This window comes from Pseudophryne corroboree, chromosome 5 (assembly GCF_028390025.1).
Source record: "Pseudophryne corroboree isolate aPseCor3 chromosome 5, aPseCor3.hap2, whole genome shotgun sequence".
NCBI classification, from domain to species: Eukaryota; Metazoa; Chordata; class Amphibia; order Anura; family Myobatrachidae; genus Pseudophryne; species Pseudophryne corroboree.
In genome coordinates this window covers 98,825,716-98,841,016 of record NC_086448.1, presented here as the reverse complement: position 1 = coordinate 98,841,016, position 15,301 = coordinate 98,825,716, and the positions used below count along the sequence as shown (strand labels likewise).

The following is a 15,301-nucleotide window of genomic DNA, read 5'->3' as shown; positions in this document are numbered from 1 at the left end:
AATATATGATTATTGTAATAAAAGATGATTTGCATATCACTGATGACTCATCTGTCCTTGACACAAGAGTACACATGTTTAAGGGGAAGAAAGCTGAGGTAAATTTCCCTCCTCTCATGATGAAAAAGAGCGGGAATCTCCAGACAAGAGACTGCAGTTTCCCACAAAGAATTCTCAGGCAGTATCCTTTCCCCACTAAGGCCAGGATATGATGGGAATCTTCCCCTAGGGTGTCACGTTTGCCCAAAAGGTAGCCCTGACGTAACAGCTATTCTCAGGGATCCTGCAGATAGCGTGCACATTCTGGTACACTACTCAGACCGGCGATTGTGTCGGCATGGGTTTATAGCGCTGTAGCAGCCTGGTCAGGTACCTTATCAGCAGAGATTGAGACCCTAGTATGTATATATATATATATATATGTAAATATATAGAGAGATATATATATTAAAGATGCTGTCTTAAGAGATATATATATAAAACATGCCCAAAGAGACATGAGTATACTGGGTCCTAGAGTCAAAGCTATGTCGATTTCTGCTTGACGTGTCCTGTAGAATATGCAATGGACAGATGATGCCGACTTAAGAGGCATATGGAAGGCTGAGGATTGTGTGGAGAAGGGTTCTCGGACCTGGTCTCCACAGCTATAGCTGGTAATTCTGATATTTTGCCTTATATTCCTGCACAGCCTAGGAAAGCACGACATTATCAAATGCAGCCTTTCGAACAAAGAAACAAGAAAGTCCGAGGTGCGTCCTTTCTTGCCAGAGGCGGGGGCAGAGAAAAGAAGCTGCACAACACAGCTAGTTCCCAGGAACAGAAGTCCTCCCCGGCCTCTACAAAATCCACCGCATGTCGCTGGGGCTCCACAGGCGGAGCTAGGCCCAGTGGGGGCACTCCTTCGTAAGTTCAGCCACAAGTGGGTTCACTCCCTGTTAGATCCCTGGGCAATAGATATTGTGTCTCAGGGATACAAGCTGGACTTTGAGGAGATGCCCCCTCACCGACGGCCCTGCCGGCTTCCCCCCACGAGAGGGAAACAGTGTTAACTGCAATTCACAAATTGTATCTTCAACAGGTGGTGGTCAAGGTTCCCCTCCTTCAACAAGGAGGGGGTTATTATTCGACCATGTTGTAGTCCCGAAACCAGACGGTTCGGTCAGACCCATATTGAATTTAAAATCCCTGAACATATACCTGAAAAGGTTCAAGTTCAAGATGGAATCGCTAAGAGCGGTCATTGCAAGCCTGAAAGGGGGAGATTTTATGGTGACTTTGGACATAAAGGATGCATACCTTCATGTCCCCATTTATCCACCTCATCAGGCGTACCTCAGAATTGCGGTACGGGATTGTCATTACCAATTTCAGACGTTGCCGTTTGGTCTCTCCACGGCCCCGAGAATCTTCACCAAGGTAATGGCGGAAATGATGGTGCTCCTGCGGAAGCAAGGTGTCACTATTATCACGTACTTGGACGATCTCCTCATAAAAGCGAGATCAAGAGAGCAGTTGCTGAACAGCGTATCACTTTCTCTGGAAGTGTAACGGCAACACGGCTGGATTCTATATATTCCAAAGTCGCAGTTGGCTCCTACAGCTCATCTGCCTCTCCTAGGCATGATCCTAGACACAGACCAGAAAAGGGTTTATCTCCTGATAGAGAGAGCTCAGGAGCTCGTGACACTGGTCAGGAATCTATTAAAACCAAAACAGGTGTCAGTGCATCACTGCACTCGAATCCTGGGAAGGATGGTGGCATCATACGAGGCCATTCCCTTCGGCAGGTTCCATGCGAGGATCTTCCAATGGGACTTACTGGACAAGTGGTCCGGATCACATCTTCAGATGCATCGGTTAATCACCCTATCCCCCAGGGCCAGGGTGTCTCTCCTGTGGTGGCTGCAGAGTGCTCACCTTCTCAAAGGTCGCAGATTCGGCATTCAGGACTGGGTCCTGGTGACCACGGATGCAAGCCTCCGAGGGTAAGGGGCAGTCACACAGGGAAGAAATTTCCAAGGGCTGTGGTCAAGTCAGGAGACTTGCCTTCACATCAACATCCTGGAACTAAGGGCCATATACAACGCCCTACGTCAAGCGGAGTCCCTGCTTCGCGACCAATCGGTTCTGATTCAGTCAGACAATATCACCGCAGTGGCTCATGTAAACGCCTAAGGCGGCACAAGGAGCAGGGTGGCGATGGTAGAAGCCACCAGAATTCTTCGCTGGGCGGAGAATCACGTAAGCGCACTGTCAGAAGTGTTCATTCCGGGAGTGGACAACTGGGAAGCAGACTTCCTCAGCAGGCACGACCTCCACCCGGGAGAGTGGGGACTTCATCAAGAAGTCTTCATGCAGATTGCAAGTCGGTGGGAACTGCCACAGGTGGACATGATGGCATCCCGCCTCAACAAAAAGCTGCAGAAATATTGCGCCAGGTCAAGAAACCCTCAGGCGATAGCTGTGGACGCACTGGTGACATCGTGGGTGTTCCCGTCGGTCTATGTATTTCCTCCTCTTCCTCTCATACCCAAGGTGCTGAGAATCATAAGGAAAAGAGGAGTGAGAACAATACTCTTTGTTCCGGATTGGCCAAGAAGGACTTGGTATCCAGATCTGCAAGAAATGCTCACAGAGGACCCGTGGCCTCTGCCTCTAGGACAGGACTTGTGCAACAGGGGCCCTGTCTGTTCCAAGACTTACCGCGGCTGCGTTTGAAGGCATGGCGGTTGAACGCCGGATCCTAGCAGAAAAAGGCATTCCGGATGAGGTCATTCCTACGCTGATAGAGGCTAGAAAGGATGTGACGGCTCAACATTATCACCGTATATGGCGAAAATATGTGGCTTGGTGTGAGGCCAGGAATGCCCCTACGGAGGAATTCCAGCTGGGCCTTTTCCTTCACTTCCTACAGTCGGGAGTGACTTTGGGCCTTAAATTGGGTTCCATTAAGGCTCAGATTTCGGCCTTATCCATGTTCTTTCAAAAAGAACTGGCTTCTCTGCCTGAAGTTCAGACGTTTGTAAAGGGAGTGCTGCATATTCAGCCCCCTTTTGTGCCTCCAGTGGCACCTTGGGATCTTAACGTGGTGTTGAGTTTCCTGAAATCACACTGGTTTGAACCACTCAAAACGGTGGAATTGAAATATCTCACGTGGAAGGTGGTCATGCTATTAGCCTTGGCTTCGGCTAGGCGTGTGTCAGAATTGGCGGCTTTGTCACATAAAAGCCCTTATCTGGTTTTCCATGCGGATAGAGCAGAATTGCGGACCCACCCACAATTTCTGCCGAAAGTGGTTTCATCCTTTCATATAAACCAACCTATTGTGGTGCCTGTGGCTACTAATGACTTGGAGGATTCCGAGTCACTGGATGTAGTCGGGGCTTTGAAGGTTTATGTAGCCAGAATGGCTAAGGTCAGGAAAACAGAATCTTTGTTTATCCTGTATGCTTCCAACAAGCTTGGGGCGCCTGCTTCAAAGCAAACTATTGCTCGCTGGATCTGTAACACGATTCAGCAGGCTCATTCTGTGGCTGGGTTGCCGCTGCATAAATCAGTTAAGGCCCATTCCACAAGGAAGGTGGGCTCTTCTTGGGCGGCTGCCCGAGGGGTCTTGGCATTACAGCTTTGACGGCTACTTGGTCAGGTTCAAACACCTTTGCGAAGTTCTACAAGTTTGATACCCTGGCTGAGGAGGACCTTGTGTTTGCTCATTCGGTGCTGCAGAGTCATCCGCACTCTCCCGCCCGTTTGGGAGCTTTGCTATAATCCCCATGGTCCTTACGGAGTCCCTAGCATCCACTAGGACGTTACAGAAAATAAGATTTTACTTACCGGTAAATCTATTTCTCGTAGTCCGTAGTGGATGCTGGGCGCCCGTCCCAAGTGCGGACTTCTTCTGCAATGCTTGTATATAGTTATTGCTTAAATAAGGGTTATGTTATAGTTGCATCAGAGTTTATCTGATGCTTGTGATTGTTCATACTGTTAACTGGGTAAAGTTATCACAAGTTATACGGTGTGATTGGTGTGGCTGGTATGAGTCTTACCCTGGATTCCCAAAATCCTTTCCTTGTAATGTCAGCTCTTCCGGGCACAGTTTCTCTAACTGGGGTCTGGAGGAGGGACATAGAGGGAGGAGCCAGAGCACACCAGAATCTAAATTCTTTCTTAAAGTGCCCATGTCTCCTGCGGAGCCCGTCTATTCCCCATGGTCCTTACAGAGTCCCCAGCACCCACTACGGACTACGAGAAATAGATTTACTGGTAAGTAAAATTAGAAGGTGGATTTCCAAATGGCTTATGTCTGACGCAATCTTTTTTTTTTTTAGTATTGTCATTTATAGTGACACATTTTATAGATAGATAGATAGATAGATAGATAGATAGATAGATAGATAGATAGATATGCAGTGTGTGGAGGGTGGCACTGGTCGGACTTCCAGCAACTGAAAAAAAAGATTACTGAGTCTGTTCAAATCAGGTTCTACGTTTCGGTGTCTCCACTTTTATCAAGAACTCCTGAAAGTGGAGACACCGAAACGTAGAATCTGATTTGCACAGACTCAGTAGTGTTTTTTTTCAGTTGCTGGAAGTCCGATCAGTGCCACCCTCCACACACTGCATCTATGGGGAATTCTCTGACCCGGGATTGCACCAGCACAAGTAATGATGTGACAGCATCGAGTGTCGGCATTATGGTATGGATATATATGCATGTATTTACGTGTGTGTGTGTGTGTGTGTGTGTGTGTGTGTGTGTGTGTGTGTGTGTGTGTGTGTGTGTGTGTGTGTGTGTGCAGAGCCGGCCATAGGCAAACTAGGCAATTGCCTAGGGCATTTGATATGCCTAGGGGCATCAGCAGCTTCTGCTGATTAAAATGATATGCAGCATGCCTATATTCTGTGTGTAGCATTTCATATGCAGATACAGCCACAGTCTCACACAGTATATAGGCATGCTGCATATCATTTTAATCAGCAGAAGCAGCTTGTGCATCCTAGCCACATAGCAATGAAAATAAGATGCATTTTCATAAAAAAGGTGCCCGACGTTAGCATTGAGGCAAGATTTATGAGGACACATCTGTATCCAAGCAGAGGCAGAGGTCACAGTGTTAGTGGCAGTGTGATTGCTGTGTGCATGTGAGTGGGTTGGTTGTGCAGTAGAGTTCGGAATATGCGTAAGGAGCATTATGTGTGTCATGTAAAAATGCATTAATAATGTGCAACATATGTGTAAGGGGCACTATGTGTGTCATTATGTGTATAAGGGCATTAATAATGTGCAGCATATGTGTAACAGGGTACTACTGTATGTGTGTCATGTGTATAGGGGCACTAATAATGTGCAGCAAATGTGTAGGGGGCACTATGTGTGTCATTATGTGTATAAGGGCATTAATAATGTGTGGCATATGTGTAAGGGACATTATGTGTAAAAGGACATTAATAAAGGTTGTCATAATGTGTAAGGCACATTATGTTTATAAGGACATTAATAATGCGTCTCATATGTGTAAGGGGCCTTACTGTGTGGAATTATGTGTATAAATGCATTACTAATGTGTGGCATTATGTGTATAAGGTGCTCTACTATGTGGCGTTGCATATAGAAAGGGCACTACTGTGTTGTCTAATGTGAATAAAGAGCAATAGTGTGTGGTGTATTGTGAATAAGGAGCAATTCAGTGTGATGTAATGTGAATAAGGGGCTCTACTGTGAGGAGTAACGTTTAAGGTAAAGTGATACTACTGTGGAATGTAATATGAATTATGGACACTATCGCATGATCAAATGTGAATAAAGTTGCAGTACTGTGTGGCGTAATTGGAATTGGGGTTACTATTGTGGGGCCATGCCCCTTGCCAGCAAAAACACACCCGAACTGTTCCTATTTAAAATATAGGGGGTACAAACCCCAAAATAAGGACTGCTATGGGTGAGGGTTGATGGTGCTGGGAAAGAGGTGCAAAGTCAGAGGCGGAACCAGGGGTTATGCTAGGGGGGCACCAGCCAAAATCTTGCCTAGGGCATCATATTGGTTAGGGCCGGCTCTGTGTGTGTGTGTGTATATATATATATATATATATATATATATATATTAGGGAAAGTGAAATGAGAAGATTACCTACAACTTGTGGAAAGTATATTATGTGGATGAACTAGAGTTACTTTGTTTAGATAAACAAAAACACTTGAAACGTTTAAAATATGTCATCTGCTTTCCTCATCTGTAGTCATAGCTTTATATTAGGGACACACCTGCCACATCTAGCTAAAGTGCTTCTGGATGAGTGTATATTACATAGGAGACCACTTTTTCAAATGTTTGGGAGTGCTCTAGTACCCCAACATATGACTGATAGATGCCATGCATACATATGGATACACCACAAGTATTTATTGGGTCAGTTCATTCATCTACAATGCTTGCTCCAATGCTTCACCATAACAGGTTGGATGTATCCAATAAACTGTAATCCCATGTATCCTATCTATCTATCTATCTATCTATCTATCTATCTATCTATCTATCTATCTATCTATCTATCTGTCTGTCTGTCTGTCTGTCTATCTATCTATCTATCTATCTATCTATCTGTCTGTCTGTCTGTCTGTCTGTCTGTCTGTCTGTCTGTCTGTCTGTCTGTCTATCTATCTATCCATCTATGACACACTATATTATTACCGCCGCCGCTGGACAACAGATCCAGTAGGTAATGAGAGAATTATTCTCCTTCTTTGAAAGTAACCTGAATAATAGATTTATTTTATACTCTTTGTTTGCAAACAAATAATGTTGTACGGGAGATTCCTCCAATATCACTGCGGATTTATTTCCATGTTGCAGTAGAATCCTTGCACTATTTTTTACAAATATTACCATTTAAATTCATGTCTCTATGCTAAAAATATATATTTCATTATAAAAGCAGACGCATATCTTGTAAAAATTGTACAATACTATTAATATTATTAATAAGAAGTAATTCTTAGATATTAGATTAATCTAATGAATCAATACTGTGCTAGTTAGGTACTTGATCACACTGTACAGATAGACAGACAGACAGACAGACAGATAGATAGATAGATAGATAGATAGATAGATAGATAGATAGATAGATAGATAGATAGATAGATAGATAGATGCAAATGTACTAAGCCTTGGAAAGAGATAAGTACCAGCCAATGAGCTACTATCTGTAATTTTTCAAACACAGTCTGTAACATGGCAGCTAGCAGCTGATAGGCTGGTTCTTCTGTCCACTGCTTAGTACATCTCCCCCATAGTGAGGCAGACAGAGCTTCCACAGGCTTGACACTTGATTCTGGCCAGTATATATTCGTTAGGGTGCCCTCCACAAAAAGTCTATCTATCTATCTATCTATCTATCTATCTATCTATCTATCTATCTATCTATCTAAGCAGAAACCATCAGTAGGTGTCTGTTGATAAATAATGTGAAAGGCGTTCCATGCGTTCTCTGTGAATGGGCATATTAATTCTTAAACACACATTTTGCACATAATCTCCTGGCTCCTACAAAAGCCAGATCCTGGATATTAAACCCTGCCACCTGAATGTACCACAGAACACTGTGCCTCGTCCTCTTCTCTGTAATACAGCTGTGAGCGAGAGATGCAGATCTTGGTAGCAGTGTTCAGTACAAGGATGTGTTTAATCACCAGATCACATAAACATTTATACAATCTGGTTGCCAAGTGCACCAACGGCTTCTTGTGTTATTGGCTGACATCCTGCCTGCACCGACAGCAGTATAACACGTCCAAACCGTATATGTGTGTGGGTCATGCATGTCTACAAACTGATGTCTTCAGATAAAGCTTTTACGGTACACCTTCTGAGCAATAAACTGATCGCTTTTCATTACATACGGCTTTTGATTTGAAATCCTTCTACTTAACATTAAACACTTCTTTAGTCACAGATTTAGTTTTATATGAAAATTAACTTTAATTTAACGTAACTGCTCAGCTATGGAGCATCTAAATATCAGGAGCAACATACGGGATTTCCAAGTGCACCGTCCTGCAAATGGTAATAATTAGCAGTGTTTATTTTTATATTGCAATAATACTACATTGTGCTGTATAACTCTATGACCGCAGGATAATTCTTGCAGGTACAGTATGACTGCTTACTAACTGATCAGTCCTGCACTGTGCAGTTGCATGAGATATTAACCCTACAATAGGACCAGCACCTAACATTGCGGGGTCTATTTACTAAGCCTTGGATGCAGATAAAGTGGATGGAGATAAAGTATCAGCCAATCAGCTCCTAACTGCCATGTTGGCTGGTTTTGAAAAATGACAGGAGCTGGTTGGGTGGTACTTTATCTCTGTCTGCTTTATCTTTATTCAAGGCTTAGTAAATAGACCCCTATAAGAGCATAACGTGAACATTTGTCTGCGATTCTACAGAGTTAACAGTACATGAAACATATAACAAATGTATAGTAAATATATTTGATATCCTGGTGTATTTTTTCTTAGGTTGACATTTTAGATCCACTGCATTATACAGTATATTATAAATGGAACACATATTAAAGGGGCTGATGACATCACAGGGGTGTGACCATTTCTCAGTATATACAGACGAAGGCATCTGGCACATTAGCTACCTCTGTGTTCTTCTGGATCCTCCATCATTTCATCATTTTACTGAATATAAACTCACTTTGGGGCTTTTTGTGCTATATATAAACTGTACATTATTTTCCACAAGCCAGGACCTATGTACTGCAATATTCTGGGTAGAAATGACTGAAAGGGGTACCTGCTCATTTGTCTGTCATTGTGCTCCAGTCTTTAGGTGACGAGAGGAGAATTGTATTCTTCATCTTACTGTAGGAACAACACTGTGTAGAGTACACAGTACAGTATAACAAACTGATGTAAGCCTGAATGGAGAAAGCTGGTGTTTGGGGCCAGCGCCTCACAGGCAGCATCCATTGAGTGTCTGATATGCTGTGTGGGTATAGTGACCGTTTTACACAAGAGATGGCCAGTGAGGTGACCGTTCCAGTGACAATTGGCCTCTATGGCAGTGATGGGGAACCTTGGCACTCCAGCTGTTGCTGAACTACACATCCCATCATGCCCTGCAACAGTTTTAGCATAGCCCATACTTACCGACTTTATGGCAGCCAGGTCGGCTCAGCAGGGGGTGGGGCAGGACAGTGATTAGCAGAGGGGGCGGGGCAGAAGTGGAATTTGGAGGGGGTCAGAGATGGGGCATTGTTGCTGTTTGCGTCATTTAAGCCACGCCCCCCGCTGTGTAATGCAGATATTACCGGCTTTATACTGCAGGGGGCGTGGCTATGATGACGCAAATCAACAAGAATCGCGTCATCGACTGTCCGTACCGCCCTCTTTACTCACTAAGTGGGTGGCCGGGAAGTGGGGACCACAGAAATCAGGAGACATGCTTGCTCTTCCGGGGGACCGGGGGGGGTCACACGATTTCCGGGAGCTTCCCGGCCATTCCGGGAGAATTGGCAACTATGGCATAGCCAAGGAGCAAAACTGTTGCAGGGCATGCTGGGATGTGTAGTGTAACAACAGCAGAAGTGCCAAGGTTCCCCATCACTGCTCTATGGGGTCTATGTACTAAACCTTGGAGAGTGATAAAGTGGAAGCAGATAAAGTACCAACCAACCAGCTCCTGACTGTCATTTATCAAACACAGCCGGTAACATGACAGTTAGTATCTGATTGGCTGGTACTTTATCTCCGTCCACTTTATCATTCTCCAAGGCTTAGTACATAGAGCCCTATGTCCTTAATGAAGCCTCCAAGCCTCACTCTGCCCATGAGAGTAACTATCTGAGTGTGAGAGTCCCAGACATAGAGACACTGGAGGAATTACGTTGCTTTGTTGTCCTGGCTATTACACTTCCGCCGCTCCGCTGGCTCTCATCATTCCAGGCCCCTGACATTTTGCAATTTAAACCTGATTCATCTGTAGAGCTCTACCCTCAGCCTGCCTCAGATATATATCACTCTCTGTGTTGTCACTACACCTCTGAGTGTAACATGTAACTGTGATCTAATTGCCACACAGCAAGGCTGCTCTTTCTCAAAGGAGCCGGATGCATATGGAAAACTACAGAGCAAAACTATCCATAGGAATGGCCAGAACTACACGTTACAGTGGAAATACAACACGGATCATCTAAACATTTATTATTGTTCTTATTGTATCCACATTTCCTTTTGTAAGGCCCTCTTATGCCCGTAACCCTATATGGAAATATACTGACACCCATATACTGACACCAATTTATTGGCAATACAGAATATTTTGGTGACTTACAGTGTCTTGTGCCAGTGTTTAGGGAACAATAATAATATATAAACTATAGAGTCTGCCAAGAAGGTGGGGACTGGATTAAAAACCATGGAGGGCGCGCTCGGCTACTTGTTTACTTGTTGGAAAGGACATACGTGATCAATATTACTTTATTTAAAAAAAACAAGTACCTGTAAAATGTAAACACTCAAAATAAATAAATGCTCACTCAAATAAATATAAAAACATTTATATTTGGCGTTTACATTTTACAGATCCATGGGGATCATATATATATATATATATATATATATATATATATACACACACACACAATTAATGTTAAGTGCTAAATATTTAATATTACAAGATCTAGCAATAGTCACATAATAATTAGTTGTATTTTCTTTTTAGCATTCTTTATGTTGAATTATTTTTACAAGACACTGCCCACCTATGAAGTCTGCCTGCTAATCCTGCCAGTTTATTTACTTTTATGTAATTAGCACTGTATCCCCCTGTGCATTGCTGTATTATCAATGCACATTAACTGTGCACACATACCACTGACACTGCACAAAGCCGACACACGTAGAACAATCCATGTTATACAATCTAAATATTACTGTATGTCATCAAATCATTCACTCAATTTTAAATTATATTTTTTTTAATAGAAATAACTTCTAAAATGAAAATAACCTTACACAATATGTGCGAAAATTAGATTTTGGATTATCTTGTCCGTGTTTTTCTTTTTTAATATTGTTTGTTCAGTTTTGGAAAATCCATAAGGATACAGTATTGTAGGTATATCATTTCAAGCGTGAATTCATTCACAAAGCTGAGCTGTGTTGTTGTATGGTGCATACAGTACATTGTCGACGACTAGGACAGGTGTCATTTATTATCAAATGTCAACATGTATCTAAACACGTTTAGAGGTTATAACATTGGATTAATGTGTAATATGTGACTATAAATCCCGGTGTGATTTAAACATTTTATGGTGTTTTGTTATAAAATAGGTGATAAAATAAAGTCTGTGTACATAGCTTCTTGGTCTCATCATTGGTAAATTGCTCCTATATATACATTTCTTATGTCTAGTGAAGCTTCACTTTGACTCTTAATAAACCATATCAATTTGTCTGGCTCTTCCACCTCTCAGAGAGACAAATTGCGTTCTGTCTTCTGAAGAAGCTAAGGGGAGCTTATAAATGGCGGTAGAGATCGCGGATAGCATAGATCAATCTTCTAGCATAAAAGTACTTACCCAAAACAAGGTTACCTCAAAGACTGCACATGATTAAGTTACAAAGCGGATTTACTAATAAATTCTGGGCCCTAACTTTTTCATAAACTTTTAGAACTTCCAAGAAAGTGGGAAAACTTTGTGCATGACCTAAAGACAATGTGACCTTCACTAATCTCAACGAACTACTAACATACACCAATAATATACCCAGGAATAAAGTCAAATTCTTCATATAGGAACGGAAAGCATGTTATATTGTACAAGCTAGTCATTAAATGGTTAACACAAAATGTATTGCCTTCTAAAACTGTGACCTAATATTAATGCTTCACTAAGAATCACTCATTGTAAAATAAATAATTGTAAAATAATGTCTAGAATCTGCACTTTTTTTTATTTACCACTTAAGGATTATCAAACGGTAAACATCTATCTATCTATCTATCTATCTATCTATCTATCTATGTAAAATCTCTTACTGCAAGCCACAGTATTTCCTTTATACAAGAAGTGTTATGTCACACACAGAGCTCTGATTGTTACTAGACCCAGGTGAGAATGCAATACACAGATAATATTCATCCTCCATATTTGTTTAATACATGAGGTTATTAATTATGTAATTAGAATAGTAGTCATGTCACGTATGTATTGTTCCTCATTTTGTCCAGTTAATTCTTAATATAAACCTGATCTATTAATGTTTACAGATTGCAGGAGATACTATTATCGCCCACATATAAATAGTAGTGTATAATGTATGTAGAAATCCTTGCACAGTTTCCCTACAGGATGCAGGCAACTGCCTGATCTGCCCCACATTACTGGGTAGCACAAACCAGCCATGGTTAACAATGTGCCAGTGCTATAAGGGCAGTACAGTATATATCAAGCTCAGCAAGCTTTCCATTTACTCTCTAATCATCCCTAACTGAATTGTACAATTAGGAACACAGGCTGCCTTTTCCGTGAGGGGGAATTATTGGTCCATGGCAGAGTCTCGACAAAAACTTTTCAGCAGGTTGAATGGGACAGTAAAACATTGTGTGTTTATACTACTGTAAGGCTTTACACTTATTATAGTACAGTATATCCCACAGTTTGGTCATGATAAGGGTGGCCACCAGCACCACACTAACAGGACGCTCTGGGACAGTATATGGCATGCCAAAGGCTGCCCAAGAATGGACTAAGTACATTTAGTTATTGGGAAGACTTCATCACATAATACACAGAGAGCCAAAGGCGGCCCAAGACTGGACTGAGTACATTTAGTTATTGGGAAAGTCCCATCACATAGTACACAGAGAGCAAAAGGCTTCCCAAGATTGGACTAAGTACATTTAGTTACTGGGAAGACCCCATCACATACTACACAGAGAGCCAAAGGATGCCCAAGACTGGACTGAGTACATTTAGTTACTGGGAAGACCCCATCACATACTACACAGAGAGCCAAAGGATGCCCAAGACTGGACTAAGTTAATTTAGTTACTGGGAAGACCCCATCACATACTACACAGAGAGCCAAAGGCTGCCTAAGACTGGGCTGAGTACATTTAGTTATTGGTAAAGTCCCATCACATAGTACATAGAGAGCCAAAGGCTGCCTAAGACTGGACTGAGTACATTTAGTTATTGGTAAAGTCCCATCACATAGTACACAGAGAGCCATAGGGTGAGATTCAAATGATATATCACACCCAATTTTCTTTCTAAAATGATCTCCGTAATAGCGCATATTGCGCCCATAGTAATCAGGTTTAGCTGTGTAAAGGGTTGGGTGCCTCGCTACTCCGGAGGTAGCAAGCTGAAATGATGATACCACGCCCCTGAGGGCAGAAACAGAATGAGTGTGGAAAGGGGTGAAAAGAATTTAATCCCGCTCATAGGCTGCCCAAGACTGGACTATGCACATTAATTTATTGGGGATACCCCATTACATAAGAGAGCCAAAGGCCACCCAAGTATGGACCAAGTACACTTGGTTATTGGGAATGTCCCATCACATAAGTGGCATGAGACTGGTACTCCCATACACCTCATTAATGACACCCTGACATACAAAGTACAATCTCACTTGCTGCAGACCCTCGCCAGCCACAAGCCACCCCAGGACCTCTCCCCTCCTTACCTGGTTGTTCTTGCAGAGGTCTGCCCACATGCTGGTGCCATCCCCACCCCGCATCAGGACGTGGTAGGTGAAGAAGTAGATACCCGGGATGGAGCAGGTGAACTTGCCGGTGGTGGGGTCATAGTGGTTGCCCAGGTTGGTGACCACGTCGTCGAACTTGAGCAGCTCGTAGCCCTCATGCTGCCGCTTCAGGCCGGCGTAGAAGGCGATCTTGGGCACCGTGCTGTAGGTGGCAGCGCTGATGGCTCCAGCCGCATTAAGCCCCGGAGCCCCCGGGGGGCCGGGCAGTCCCGGCCTCCCCGGCTCCCCCTTTTCCCCCATAGGTCCGGGAGGTCCTGGTTCACCCGGCGGGCCCCTGGGACCAGCCTTCCCCGGCCGCCCCGGCTCCCCCTTCGGCCCCTGGATGAAGGTGGGCAGGGACTGGAGAAGGCTGTGATCCCGCACCGTCTCCGCCGTGGCAGTGCTGGGGGGCTTGGTACCATAGGGGTCGCAGACCATGCGGCAGGTGCCCAGCATCTCGTAGTGGGCGGAGGTGCCCGCCGAGCTGACCAGCACCGGGATGAGGATGACCAGCAGCAGCACCATCACCACCCCCAGGGCACCGGCCGCCACCAGGCGCTTCCTGGCCACCAGCCGGCTCAGAGCTGGCCGTTCCTCCTGTCTGCCTTTCGGAGGAATCTTGAAGCCTTTCTGAGCACCAACCCAAAGAAGAAGACAAAAGCCGGGATAATAAGAGCCGAGAACCCGGGGAGCAGGCGCTGCGACTGTCGCAGCTGTAGTGTAGCCGGGAGCCGCTGTCCAAGGTGCTGACCTGCTGCTGCTGCTGCTGCTCCAACACAGCCCCGCTCAGCTCTGGCGCCCGGCACCTGGACTGGCTCTCTCTTGTCCGGCTCTGTCGTCTCTACCCTGTGGGGTCTCCAGGGATGGAAAGGCAGGCAGTCTCTTCTCCAGCCCTCCTGGGGTGGTCTAATATACTCTCCTGCACTCTGCTCAGCGATCCCTTACCCTGCAAGCAGCATGCTGGTATACATCAGCAGCATCAGAGGCAGTGCTGAGACTTCTCCCACCTCCACAACCCTAACCCACGTGTAGCCCCTCACACACCAGCGCCTCCCAGCTCCCACACGCTGCTAATTGGGACTGACTTCTTCTTCCTCTTTTTTTTTTTTTGCAACTCTGCCGGTTGCAATGAACTTTCCTGCTGCTCCCTCTCCCCCCCCTCCCTCGTTATTCCTGAGGAAGTGACCGCAGCTGCTGCTTCCCTGTGCTCGGGGGGTCCTGCAGTTTGAGGCTGGGGAGGGTGAAAGCCACTCTGAGCATTGGAGATAGAGCAATGAATGGCAGTGTCTTCTGCAGTGCTCCCTCTCACCTGCTTGTAGGAATTCAACACTTGTAGATCAAAAGCCTGGCAGCACCCCCTGCTCCCCTCCGGTGGGGTCATCTCCTACCCCCTCATATGCGTTCAAGTGAGACCAGGCAATATTAATAATGCTTCAAAAGGGGTCTCGGTTTTATTGCAATCTTCATTTACATTGAATATAGTTTGCTGGAAACATCCACATCCCAGTATTTGAGTTTCAG

General features: G+C 44.4%; 1 protein-coding gene across 1 annotated transcript in view; it reads right to left on the bottom strand.

Annotated features, from left to right (window-relative positions):
- Nucleotides 1-15,065, bottom strand: part of LOC134928810 (complement C1q-like protein 3) — a 76,956-nt gene extending 61,891 nt beyond the window's left edge. The window contains exon 1 of the mRNA XM_063924796.1: nucleotides 13,721-15,065. Coding sequence (XP_063780866.1) covers nucleotides 13,721-14,305 — 585 coding nt within the window. The 5' untranslated portion in view covers nucleotides 14,306-15,065. The remainder of the gene's footprint in view (nucleotides 1-13,720) is intronic.
- Between the last annotated feature and the right edge of the window lie 236 nt (nucleotides 15,066-15,301).